Source organism: Vanellus vanellus, assembly GCF_965231255.1.
Source record: "Vanellus vanellus genome assembly, chromosome: 6".
In the NCBI taxonomy this organism is placed as follows: Eukaryota; Metazoa; Chordata; class Aves; order Charadriiformes; family Charadriidae; genus Vanellus; species Vanellus vanellus.
The window spans coordinates 37483341-37496410 of NC_138911.1; the positions used below are offsets into that span (position 1 = coordinate 37483341).

The window sequence follows — 13070 nt, forward strand, 5'->3', positions numbered from 1 at the left end:
TCAAAAAACGAGCCATCATTTGTGCGCATCTACCTGAAAATGTAGTAGTTCAAGCATGCAAATTTGTCCAATTTGACTCTCCAGGTTTATTTTTTCATTTGCTTTGATATGCATATTTAATATCTAGCCTCAGGCTAGATCTCATTTGGTGAAAGTTGGTGCAGGGGTGATGATGAGCCACTTCAGAAGGACAGAGACAGCATGTTGTTTCCTCTGTTTTATGTATTGGCCCACTATTCTGATCCATGGGTCTTCCCCTCATGGTTTTATTTGCACATGAAATACCAGGAGCATTTCAACTGATTGGCTATGAATAATGATGGCCAAAAAAGCAGTGTAGTTTAATTTGTTGTGTGCCAAGGTTTCTCTTGAGGAGGTGACAGTTTGTGACAGCTGTTTGACACCCCAAAAATCCATATACCTCTATTCTTATCAAGCGGTATAAAGCTACAGTCTATGTGTTTAATGCGAATGCGAGGGCTGGTAGCGGTGACGGTGGCAGTGCTGAACTCGGAACTAAGGCGGCTCTCAGTTTTTATTCCTTTGCTAGACCCGAAAACGGGCATGAGGGAAAGTAACAGAAAGAACCATAGGATTAGCCAATATTTACCATGAGACTTTAAAGGGGGCACTCAAACAGTGCATGCTTCCCCTTTCAAAATCTACTGCTCCGCTATTTATATAACTTAATTGGAAACCCAAACCAAAATCAACAAAGGAATGAACTCTTCAGAGATATACCTGCGCTGGAAAAAGGAGACAGCTGTAAGCGGTTGTGCTGTACGTGTTTGGTAATAAATGTGTTTATCGAATTTTATTTTAGTGCGCTATTAACTGTTATGTAATACAGTAAGTGCAAAGGGTCCAGGGACCTGGTAGATCAAATAGTGCAGCGCTGGCCACAAGAAGCTGAAACTTTTGTTATTACTCTGCTGTGTTTAGTAAATATAACAGCCCATAATTAGTGTTTGAATTTTTAACACCCTCATATTTTTTTATTGCTCTGAGGTATTAGCTGTAGATGGGAAGAAGGTAATTACAGCTATGCCCTGGCTGAACCAGATCAGTTGGGGGGGGAGGGGGGAAAAGAAGAGAAAAGAAGAGGAAAGAAACCTTTCCAGCTGCAGTTCAAGTTGAGTTTCCCAGCACAGATAATTTATTATTGTTCAATATAAACATTCGGGGCCCTATCCTGTGTTCTGTGTTCAGCCTAAAATATCTGCTCAGATTGCCAACAAATCTTTCTTTTTTTTTTTCCTTTCAAGCTAATCAAATCTGAGAAACAAAATGCTTGCAGAATTCAGAGATTTTTAAACTTTTTCGATCATATGATAACATTTTGCACTTTAATTACATTTCTTTTGTACCTGGCTTCACCTGGTGCCACACAATTCTTCCTTTAGCACAAACCTACTTTGAAGCCGAGCAATTCTCCCGTAGAAATTTATGGCTCTCCTTCCGCTGGCTTTCGTGGGAGCAGGATCAGGGCCTCATTCTTTTTGATATTTGTTTATACGTTCTAGTCAATTTGCAGCTGAGAGGTAATAATATACAGATCATCATTCATAAAATATAATTAAAAATGGATAGAAATATACATACATCTCTTTTTTTATAAAAGGACTGTTGACAGATTAGAAATCCGATGCCTTAGCTGTAGAAGAGAAATATTAGTCTGAATATTAAACCTTTCAGCTCTCGAATGAGGAGATGCTTTTACTTTATACTTTTGCACATTCAGACATTTTGCATTTCTTTAATATTTCTTCTCGAAGAACGGTCTGTGCAAATTCCTGACATCTTGCGGATGAGAAAAAAAAATAAATAGGGGCAATACATATCTGTTCCAATTATATAATTAAACCTTTAGGTAAGGTTTCACTGAGTAATGAGGAAGTAATTGGGGGCCTAATGCTGCAGTCTCCAGGTATGCCTTACTTTGGCGGGCTTCAGTGGGAGTTTTGAGTATGTCAGAAACTCGGGATCAGACCCCAAAGATGCCCTTTCTGTTTGTAGAGTGTCAGAAGGGAAACTAAGTAGCTAACTGCAAGAATAATGAGGCAATCTTTTTTCTTTAGAAACCAAATTTCTTACCATGTGGCTTGAGAGTTAGGACGTTACGGTAGGCCCTGTGCTTTCTGAAGGGGCAAGGAGCATCGGGAACTTCCCCAGGCTGTAGAGAATCTTCTGTATTTCCTCTTTTTGATGGGCCAAGGTACTCTGCAAAGGTGCTCTACTGCTCAATTTTGTGTTTTAATTTTAACCGGGTTCTCTCATACTGAACCGATAATGTATTTCAGTATCTACTTGGTGCCAGTGTTCCCTCTTTGGTTTGAGTAGTCTATCAGTCTAGATAAAGTGTAGCAGCACAGAATGACGTAGAAGGACCATTAAAAAACCAACAACCCCCCCGTTTTTTCAAGTCTCAGTTCCTTGCTGACAGGTGGATTACAGGTCTTATTTCAATCTTAATTGGAAAATACAAAGCACGCAGCTTTTCAGACCATTGCCATGTTCTAGGAGTGTCAAAAATTCCTCCTGACACTGTCCTCAAATGGGAAATTGTCCTGGTTTGAGGACAAAACCAGGACAACAATCAAGGAGCAAGAATTAAAACCTGTACATACATACACAAATATCTGATAGATCACAATGCCTTGTATTTTAAATTACGTAATTCTGATACAAAAAAGTTTTCATGTTAAATATGCATCTGTAAGCAAATAAACCTTAGTAATATCGGGAGCAGTCTTTTTAGAAAACGTACATATCCTGTCAAATTAGAGTTTTTCATGGCTCATTTACTTATTGAAAGTTTCTTTACATAGTAAGTTTATTATTACTGCACTCCACAACAGTGTCTAAGATACCACCCTGAACTTTATACATACAAAACACAGACAGACACAGATGCACACAATGCGTGCACACACACACACACACACACACACACATGCACGTATGCGCATAGGTTTCTATGTCCGGCATAGGATATCATCTTTTGATCTATGATGGTACCCAGAAACAGGTTTTTGTGGTATCAATCACATTGGTCGTTCCTCGTAAGAATAAGGTGAGCGGGACTTGGCTTGTATTTGGCGGGGGGGAATACCATCCGTATCAGTAGTTCAGTTCAGTTTTGTGTTTGCAAAATTAATTTAGCAGAGGAACCTCCAGACCTTTGAGTCCAACCGTCTTCACAAAGGACGAGCTCTATAGCCATTGCAGTTTCTTTTCTGAAAGTAAGTTGTGTTTTGTTCTGGCAAGATGGATGGTTTTGTCCATTTTGTCTGACAAAATGTAAGGGCCTGATCCTGTCACAGTTGTATACTTAAAACTTCAGTTAATGCCTGTGAGCCAAATCCTGCTCAGCTCACTCACATGGGCATCAGCTGGCCTGATTGATTTTACTTCCCAGTTATAAATAAGAAGGAAATTCCTTATGGTTAATTGAGTCTTTAATATCACCATAAAAAGCAGTGCGAGATCAGATTCAGCCCTAGCGGGACTACACACACTCACAAAAAATTAGCCAGGCTTTGCCCAGTGGAAATTCTGGGCATACAAAGTCAGAAGTGCAATTTAACAGAAGGTTATCCTATATCAAATTTGTCTGTTAGAACATCTCTGTTCAAGAAATCCTGTAGCAGTTAAAAACTCTTACAGTTTCCACCAGATTTGCAGCATCGACAAAAGAGTAACGCGTCAGATTTGCTTTGTATACCAGGAGACTCTTGTCCTTTCTGTTGCTCTTTTCTAGATTTAGCAAAATTCAATGGTGGTGCTAAATCAATTTTTTTTTAACTTTCAAGGGAAAAAACACTGGCAAAATTGTGTTTTCTAGGGAAGGCTGTGTGTGTAAATGAGAAACAGTGGATAGCAGCGGAGTGATCTCCTGTGGCCCTGCTAGTACAAGCTTTCCCCATATTGTCTCCTGCTTTTATATTAATTACAACTTGCATTATCAGCTGCGAGTCTGTAGCCCAGCAAATAGAAAATACTGCCCCTGGAGACCTAGCTTCTTGTATCTATTTTCCATCTCCTTCTATTGTGCTCTACTCAGTATTCACCGCTTTTCTCCTGGTAACACTGCTCTTTAACACAATTAGGTAAGAGCAAGAGGAGCACCATATTTGACTCCCAATTATTAAAACTACTGGGAATAGATACATGTGTGCTGTTTACCTTCCGTGGTATCTGGCAGTAGTTCAGGTCATACGTGTGTGAAAATTTTATAGTATGCGCACGTACGCAAAACAGGCAATTGCGTTTTGGCAGACACCGTCCCCCCTCTTCAACGTGTTTCTGCAAAGTGTATTACTAAACTTGCAGGAAGATACGAGAAGCCGTGCTGATAGTTTGTGTAATTTATCTAAAGCTATTTGTTTTTCTGTTGTTTTTTTTTTTTTTTTTACAGTGTGATAGCTTAATACAAATTTCATTGAAATGAATAGAAAAATTGCAATTAACGTTAGCGGGCTTTAGATCAGGATCTCTTTAGGTATCTAAACTATGCTGCTAAAGCTCTTCCAGTCAAGTACACTTTAGATGTGTCATTTGGTCCCATTTTTTTGCGAAGAAGACATACATAAAATAACCACTTATGATTAGGCATTTGGCCAAGAAGTTTTTCTTGAGGGATGCAAAGTTGGAAACAGTCTAGGGAAGAAAAGGAGAAGTTCACTGACACGTACAATGATCTTAGTCCAAAGCACAAGAATGCTGCCTTTTTATGGGGCTGTAAACTCCACCGCTAGAGTTATTTGTCATTTTTTATAATATTAAAGCCTAGCTATTTCCCTCCCTTTCAAATTCCTCCAACATTCGACTGTCGCATCTTGTAAATATCCCATCTTATTATTTCTGTCCTTCAACAAAATTCTGCCAAATTGCTTCCTCAAGAAAACTGTGTCACGAGAAATACACCGCGTTCCCAATCAATACAGTCTGTCTTTCTAAGACGGGATCTACAAACTGAGGTCAAGAACGACTCAGCCTGGTAGAGACAGCAAGTGTTTTCAGCTGCAGGAAGTCTTATTCAGTGATCCTTTCCAAATCTTTACGGTTTCGAAACAGAAAGGCCGGTCTAGCTTTTGAAATACTGTATGATAGGTTTTGGATGACATTTGCCTTAAAACATAGCTGAGGTGTTACCAGTTAATTATTGTAATTTTCGTATGTGTGATAAGGAGCTCCAACGGCAGCCAGCTTAAGAGAGCCTGCAGTGCATAAAATTAACATAACTCACCGTGTTCCCTGAAAAGTTTCGCCTAGGTGAACATGTTGCAATTATTACATTTTCTAAAAGAAGGTTCCAGCCCGGTGTTGTTGGAGGGCTAAACTCACGCTATGCTATTGTTTCTTTCCTTTTTCATGTATTTCTTCTAGCTCTTTATCTGATTACCATCCGGCAAACAGCTGACGCTAAGAGGCTGCAGAGGGCTGAAGAGCTCCTGTCTGCTGTTTGCCTTCAGCTTGAAGCTATTTGAGTGGCTTCCTAACTCAGAGATAAAAAGAGAAGCTCATAGGCACAACTGTGTTTTAATCCAGGCTGTAAAGAAACTTGCTCAGTTTTTGCATTTTATTTCCATCCGAACTTTTTGCTAACCTTATTTTCAACTTTTTTTTTTTTTTTTAATAACATCTGGGCTGCTTGAACTTTCAAGACTTCTCCTCTTCCTTTTTGTGTTTGTTTTGACCTGACTTTGTAAAACGATGATAAAAGGTGTGTTTGTTTTTTTTTAATGAGATTTGTGAGGGGTTGCAGAATTAATAGTGATTTCTGAGACCTAATTAATACAACAATCTCAACGAATATAGAATACTATTGTTTGCTGGGGTTTTTTTTCCTGTTGCGGTTCTGTGTGAGGAAAAGTAGATCAGTCTTCTAGGTCTTGGAGGGGGTGGTGGTTTTGTGCCATAAGTGCTGTTGTGCTGTCTGCTGCGCTGACAGGCCAGGCGAATTTCAGATCCTGGCCTGTCTTCTGATTTTACTCATACCTTCCTGCCATGGAACCACTTACGTGGGTGCACGTGTGTGTCTGTGTAAGGTGAAGGGGATTTGGATCCTTCTTACCCTTCGGTCACCTAGGGCTTTACTGGGAACCTTTTGAAGTCGTGGGCTCTTCCCTTTGTCTCTGCTGCGATCTGGGTCAGGCCCACTAGATTTATGTTGCTGGGTATTGTAGCAAGCCGTTATTTGGCAGTTCTATTTTGCATTGCTATAGAGCATGTGGTACTAATCAGTGCTAGGAGATTACTTTGAGATGTTTCAATATATATTTTGGGACCTGATTCCAATCACACTTACACTGAATTTTACAATGGGTAAATCAGTTGATTTTGCTGAACTTATTCCTACTACACGTCAGGGTAGATGAGGTCAGAATCAGTCCTGCCCAAAGAATTTATCCAAACTTGTTGCTTGCTGCTCTCAGGATCTCCTCATGCTTTAAGAGTCCGGTGTTATTTCACCATGCAGATTTAAAGCACAAGCAAACCTAAGAAGTAATTTTTTTTTTTTTTACAGGTTGGTTTGGGTTTTTTTTTTGTTTGTTCTGTTGTTGAGTTATTATAATGCTCTTGATTTAAGTTGTCACATACAGGTGACAAGTAATGCAGGTCCAGCCCCTACTCTGATCTGTTTCATGTGTTCTTGCTCTCCTTTTCTGCCAGAGGAAATTCCATCTCTTGCCTGCCTTCATGTGGTGCTGATAAAGCTCTTCCTGTACAGTAGAATTCCTGTTTTCCTTTAAGCAACAGCAGGGTATTGGGAATGATCAGGAAAGGGGAGGAGGACAGGAGGAGAATACACTCAACAAAGTAGCACTAAACTGTAACATTAAGTTTTCCTCGCTTATCCGTTTAAATAGCAGCTCCTCGCTCCGGGAAAGCCAATACTCAATAAATTAGAAAGCTAGCATGAATTATGTGACTAAAGTACGGTAGTTGAGGTCTTACTTAGCCAAGTCTTGAAAACTTCGTGTGTCTGTCTTCTGCGTTCCCTTTTGTCGTGTTTTATGCATAGTAATGGAGAAAGAATTACATAAAAATCACTATACATGTTATTTTATATAATCACCTGGTGGTTATTCTTGACAATACTTGTACGCGAACTGTTAGAGTGATACATCTAGAAAGTCTTTTGAAATGTGTCATGTCAAGGTGGTGGCAGGGGGTGAGGAAGCATCTTTCCTGGTATATAACGTCTTTCGGAGAAAGCTTGCTTTTCCTCTCACAACTTTGCATTTGCTTGAAGTTTTTTTCCAGCATTCAAATGGGTGAGAGAGAAGGTAGGGTGTGAGGACGCGCTCCTCTCCCATGCACGTTCTCCTCTACTTCTTGAAATGGTTTTCCCCCCTCTTCCTCTCCCCTCCCCATCTCTGGTCAGTCTGGAAAATAAAGTGTGGGGAGATAGTCTGCATACCAACTGTCCTGATCCTAATGCGAACACCTAGTATCATAAACTGCAGGTTGATGCTCTCCCCTCTTTGCCTCCGTATAACTCGTTAAGAAACTTCAATATTTCTTTTTTTCTCCCCTAAAATACCCTTCTGCAGTACTATTCAAACAACAAAATCCAGACAACTCTTTGGAAAGTTTAAAAAAGAAAAAAAAAATCTGGCCTTTATTTTACCAAGTGAATCTTTGTACCTCCTCTGCTTGTCTTTGCTGAAGAATTATTACACTGTGCAAACAGTATCGGTGTTTGGCACATTTCACCAATGCTAATGTGTATACTTTTCCCCCCCTCCTCCCCTCTTCTCCCGGTTTTCTTTCTGTTCTTCATTTGCTATTGGAATGGAAACTGTGGAAAAAATTCCTTGGCACTCTGACACCAGAATCCTTCATCTTGGAGAGACCACGATGATGCAACCTCAACGCACTCGGCAGGCACACCGGGGCCCTCCAGTGGGGGCCACGCTTCCCAGAGCGGAGACAACAGCAGCGAGCAAGGTAAAAGGTCAAACTTTTTCCCTCCGCAAAGTAGGCATGACTAAAATAACTCCAGCTTTTTTTATTATATCAGTACATCTGCCTTAGAGTAAACATGGAGTGGCAGACTTGCAGTATAATCAGCTGTAACTTAGGGAGACGGTATTTCCTTTTCCTAACCCACTTAGCTGCATTTTATTATTATTTCAAAGCAAAATATCTAATCTTCAAACAAGCTTTGTAATAACAATTGATTAGTTCTGCCAATTCCTTTACAAATTTGGTTATCTACAGTTTATTTTTGTGTGGTGTAAGTAAATACAATGACAGACATACTCTCCAGCTGTGATGCAGTTGTTTGAGCTGGGTTATAGATGGAGAATTTAACCTGTAGTTTTAGCTGGGAAACGGACTCCCATATGAAGTTATGAAGCTGCTAAATTAAGCAAAGTAGAAGCAAAACCCGAATTGGACAGAAAAATGTTTCTTGTGACGTTTGCTTGTACAGACTTGTTTCTGCTTCTGACAATCTGAATTCGGAATAGTAAATAGAGATGTACCTGAACTGCAAAGCCTCTGCTGGAGCTATACAGTGAAGCTTTCTCCAGGGTTCAGGAGGTTTGATTGTTATTTCAGGGTTCTTTGTTTTATTTCCTACTGCATTGCACCTCGTGTGTGGTCACCTGCATCCATGCTGAGTGAGTGTCAAAGGCTGTCATTCTGATATGATAGTGTTTTACACTTGTTCATTAGCAGTTTAAGTGACTCCAGAAGGCATAAGAGTCAAGCCTCCAGTGCTAAAAGTTGGGTAAAGATGGTCTACTGTCACTCTTGCATCTTGACTCAGAACTGATTTTTTTTAAGGTCAAAGTTTAAGGGGGTTTCTGTTCTTGTTTTTCTTCGTAAACGTGGTAAGACTCACTTAGCGAGTGAGACATTACCTTCATAAAGCCTTATGAAATGCTCCCTCCATCTCTTGCATCTGCAGCATTTTGCCGCTGCGTTTCCCCCGTGCGGGGGTTACCCATACCCAAGAGGGCCACCTGATGGGTCGGCCACCCAACTAGCCGTGCGGGATCCCAAAACTGGAGAGGTGAGCAGCCTTCAGGGCTAGAGCTGCCGTGACTAGCCTCGTGCCACCGGCCGCTTCCCACCATATTTGCCGTGCTTAGGCGGCGGAGCAGATATGTGATTTCACGTCTCTCATGTGGCCCGCTGCTTGGCACAGAGCTAGATCCCCTCGTCTGTCTCACGATCTGGTGTCGTACGCGTTGCCGTTCTAGGAACTCGCAAAGTTTGTTTCTGGTAGAGTGGTTTGGGTTTGTCTCCTATTTGTATGAATTGTTTATACATTTGTAATCTTCCTGCTGATAGAAAGCAGCCATGGCACGGGGTGTGATCCAAGGCCAACATGAGTCACGCGGGATTTCTTCCTGTGCGGTTGGATTGGAGCTGTACGAGGCCCAGCGTGAACCAGTACAGCTTCGGCAGCTAACGAAAGGGAGAGCTTGACAGCAAATCAGTGTTACGTCTATTAGCCGGCCATAGACTTTACTGTTGATCAGATGTTTGCGTTGTGTATTGTGGCTAAGATGCTTGGTGTAGCAGATGATCGTTTGCATACTTAAAAATGATTCCTCTGAGTCATCTGCCGCAGCGTGTTCATTCTACCCCTGGGTAAGAAACTTCCCCACACCTGTATCTCCACTGTGCCCCGGCAGCCCCTGTGTCTCTACTCTGCCCCAGCAACCCTTTAGAAATTAGAAGAGTTTCGTCGAGCCCTGCTTGATGTAAAGAAATCCTTCGTGCCGACGTCCAGGGATCTTGCGTTTCACTATGCAATCTCCGGTCCCTCGTTACGTAGCTCGGGGTGCCCGAGAGATATTGCGAAGCCTAAGAAAAAGTGGTTGATGATAACTGCAGCAGCTTCCCACCGGAGGCAGAGGTTTCTGGTGATATATATGATTTAACCAAACCTATTACACTCGTTTCTGCAAAAGGGGAGCAATCGCTGAAGGGCCAAATCAGTCACTAGTGCTGCCCGGTGTAGCAGGGTAAAACGTCGCTGGTACGCTTCCCTTTGTGCTCAGTTGGGCCTTTCAAAGGGAGGCAGTCGTCCAGTGGCAAATCAGCATTCCACTCAGCTGCTGGCAGCTGAAAGATGTATGATCCTACAGCACCAGCAAAATTCCCATTGGAGACAGCTTTGGATTGCTCTCCCCCTCTCGACCCTGGGAAAGGCTGAAGAGAGGGAGGCCTGCATTGAATTTTCCTTACGCTTCCTTGAGGGGGGCGGGATTTACTTTATACCTCCTGAACTGGCAGTGAGTCGGTCCCAGGCAGTGCCAACATGGGTAGATGACGTCTTGAGCTATTCTGGTGCTGTCACTTATTTGGGTCAACTTGGTTTCCCCGCAGTTTTGTCAAGACCTTGCACAAATGCTGTTGCAAGTATTCCACTTGCCCCCAAAGGATTATTTGGGAGTGGGAGTTCATTAGAGAGTCTTGGGTTACATCACCAACCTATGGTCTCCTCCACTGATGGCTGGTGGCAGCAGAGATTGATTCAAACTGGTGTCCGACTCTTGGGAGCACTCTTTCCAGGGGTCTCTGCTTTTGCCTTAAGTCTCTGATGTGCAGCTTGTGATTTTATTTTTATTATTATTATTTTTTGGGAGAGGGCGGGAGGAAGAGGAGTTGGGAGAATGATGACACTGTTTTTGCAGACTTTCTCTGCATGAGGTCGATCCACTTATTACATAGAAGAATCCATCCATAATTCTTAATATTAGAGCCAAACAAAAAAGGTGTAGACATTTTGCTCTTTATGGAGGACAGCCTCTCTGTGACAGTGTATGACTGCCCTTTGGTACCTAAAGGGTTAATCTAGTCAGTGCTTGGTATTATTAGAAACATGCTGGCTTTGAAAGAGTTAAGGAAAGGGCCTTCAGGCAGTAAACGTTGAAAGATTATCCTAATTTTATTAGCGGTGAGTGTCTATGTTGTTCTTAACATGTCACCTCACTTGTTCAACAGAAAACTAAGCTATACAACATATTGATCATCTAGCAAACCGAAGTACTGGTGACCTGTAATCTACCAAGCACTTATTGACTTTATCCCAGTTCAGACCCACAAATGCAGATCAATGCCGCATAATACTGTTTTAGAGATTAGTAATTATGTAGTAAGTCTGATCAACTTTCCGCCTGCCCTGGAAAGAGAAAGAGTTAAATATATACAATAATAAAAATAAGCCGTTCTAAACATCTTACAAAGGAGAAAAAGGAGAAGCTGATTTAATGGTCTAATGAGGCCATCTTCCAGAGACTTGTTTTGTGTAGGGCTTGCTTTGACCTTTCGCTTTGCTCAGGAGCCCAACGCTTCATTTTTCACATTCTTGCAATTACGTTAACGCTTCAAGCATTTCTGACTCCAAGTCAGCTAGCAACACCAGGCATAACTCAACACTGTGAGTTTTTCTCCTCTCTGTAGATTCATTAACAGGTCACCGGGGTCCCAACTGAAATTTAAAACTGACTGGTTCTGTTGGGTTAGCTGAGTTATAGCAAGGGAGATGGCAGGAAAGGGGCTGAGGGAAGGGGAGGGGAGAGAGAAGACCCTGGGGTTTTTGCCAGGGAATATATGTGTAAAAACCCTAAGCGGAAGATTAAAAGGTGTGTGTAGCTTTGTCATCCACCCTTTTCTTTGGAGGGCGAAAAACACATCTGAAAATCTTCTGGGGTATTGTGTTTTCCTTGTTCTTTGTGAAACAAAGTGAAAACGGCCACTGCCTTTACATACAAGGCTAAATGACTTCTAGAGTTCAGCATCCGTTTGTACCACAGTGATGGATATGACGCTCCCAGACTTTAATTCCGATTTAATCTCTTTATGGGATATTTCAAATAACGAATATGGCAGATTATGCATGAAAAGTGGGAAATAAATCTTTTTAAGGTTTAAAAACATGTGGTCTACAGAAAAGCACCAGGGAATAGTTTCAGTTTCATATTTTACGATACCAGGATTGTATACCTGATTTGTCATACGCTTAGTTCTGTCACTCAAAGGGCCTGATCCAGTCAAGTCAGATGGAGCCTGTGTTTCTTCAGGACCTTTCAGGAAGTTCAGCATCTCTTTAGGATTAGGTCTGGGATCATAAAGTTGACTGTAAGCGAGAAGCCAGAGACAAGAAACTTCTTCTAGGTTACACAGCAGTAAAAATAATAAATGTGCATCACATCCACTTTGCCTTACCCACACGAGTAGTTCATTGGTGTGTGGTTCTTTTGGTTTGGTGTTTTTTTGATGGAACTACGCGTGTTGAACAAAGAAGATCTGCCCCCTTATAAATAATATCTGAGGCTACTCTCTAGGGCAATATCTTAAAGTAGTTTTGAAACGCTTTTGTGACAGCTTGGTGTTTGTCCCACAAATTTGCCCACAATAGCTTTCCGTGGCAAGGACTCATCATCTGGTTTGGGGCAAAGTCAACTAAGATATTAGCTGAAATTATGTGTTCATCCCAGGTTACGTCTCTGGGTTGATGCATGTTGGAAAAACCAGGTAGTCTATTTCTTATTCATTATATACCATCTTGTAATACTGATGGTATACAAATTAAATTTGACCTTGCTGATAGTGCACAAACGCCTGCCCTAGTATCCAAACTCTACTGAAACTGCATAAAGCTTTGAACCAAACTCCAATATGCAGAAAAAGGAGAGGGATACGCTGCTGTTAGTAATAAAAAAAACCCAACCCAACACATTCATGCAAAGTCCTTGGAAGTTTATTATGCAAAAACCAATGCTCAAACTTCTTTTTGGAAGTGCTGTGTGCATAGGTAAGCCTGCTGAGGCCAGTATGCATATTCATCATAAGGATTCAGAACATATTTATATTCCCTTGTATTTTTACCTATAAAGCTACAGGGTATGGTTTTATTGGAAGAGAGCTGCCTTTTATAAGAAAGGAAATTCCTAATAGAAAGGCTCAAACATCCAGACTGTGAAGAATCAAACTTGCTAATAAATAATGCTTCACTGGAGATGCATTATTTCAGAAGGCACAGCTCTCATAAAGGTGAACTGTATGAAGTATGAAAAACTCTTAAAGAACAATGACTTTTT

General features: G+C 41.3%; 1 protein-coding gene across 3 annotated transcripts in view; it reads left to right on the top strand.

Annotated features, from left to right (window-relative positions):
- Nucleotides 1–13070, top strand: part of MEIS2 (Meis homeobox 2) — a 179582-nt gene that overhangs the window by 8931 nt on the left and 157581 nt on the right. For all 3 annotated transcript variants that reach the window (XM_082485649.1, XM_082485647.1, XM_082485648.1), the window contains one exon: nucleotides 7842–7956. In XM_082485649.1, coding sequence (XP_082341775.1) covers nucleotides 7842–7956 — 115 coding nt within the window. The remainder of the gene's footprint in view (nucleotides 1–7841; nucleotides 7957–13070) is intronic.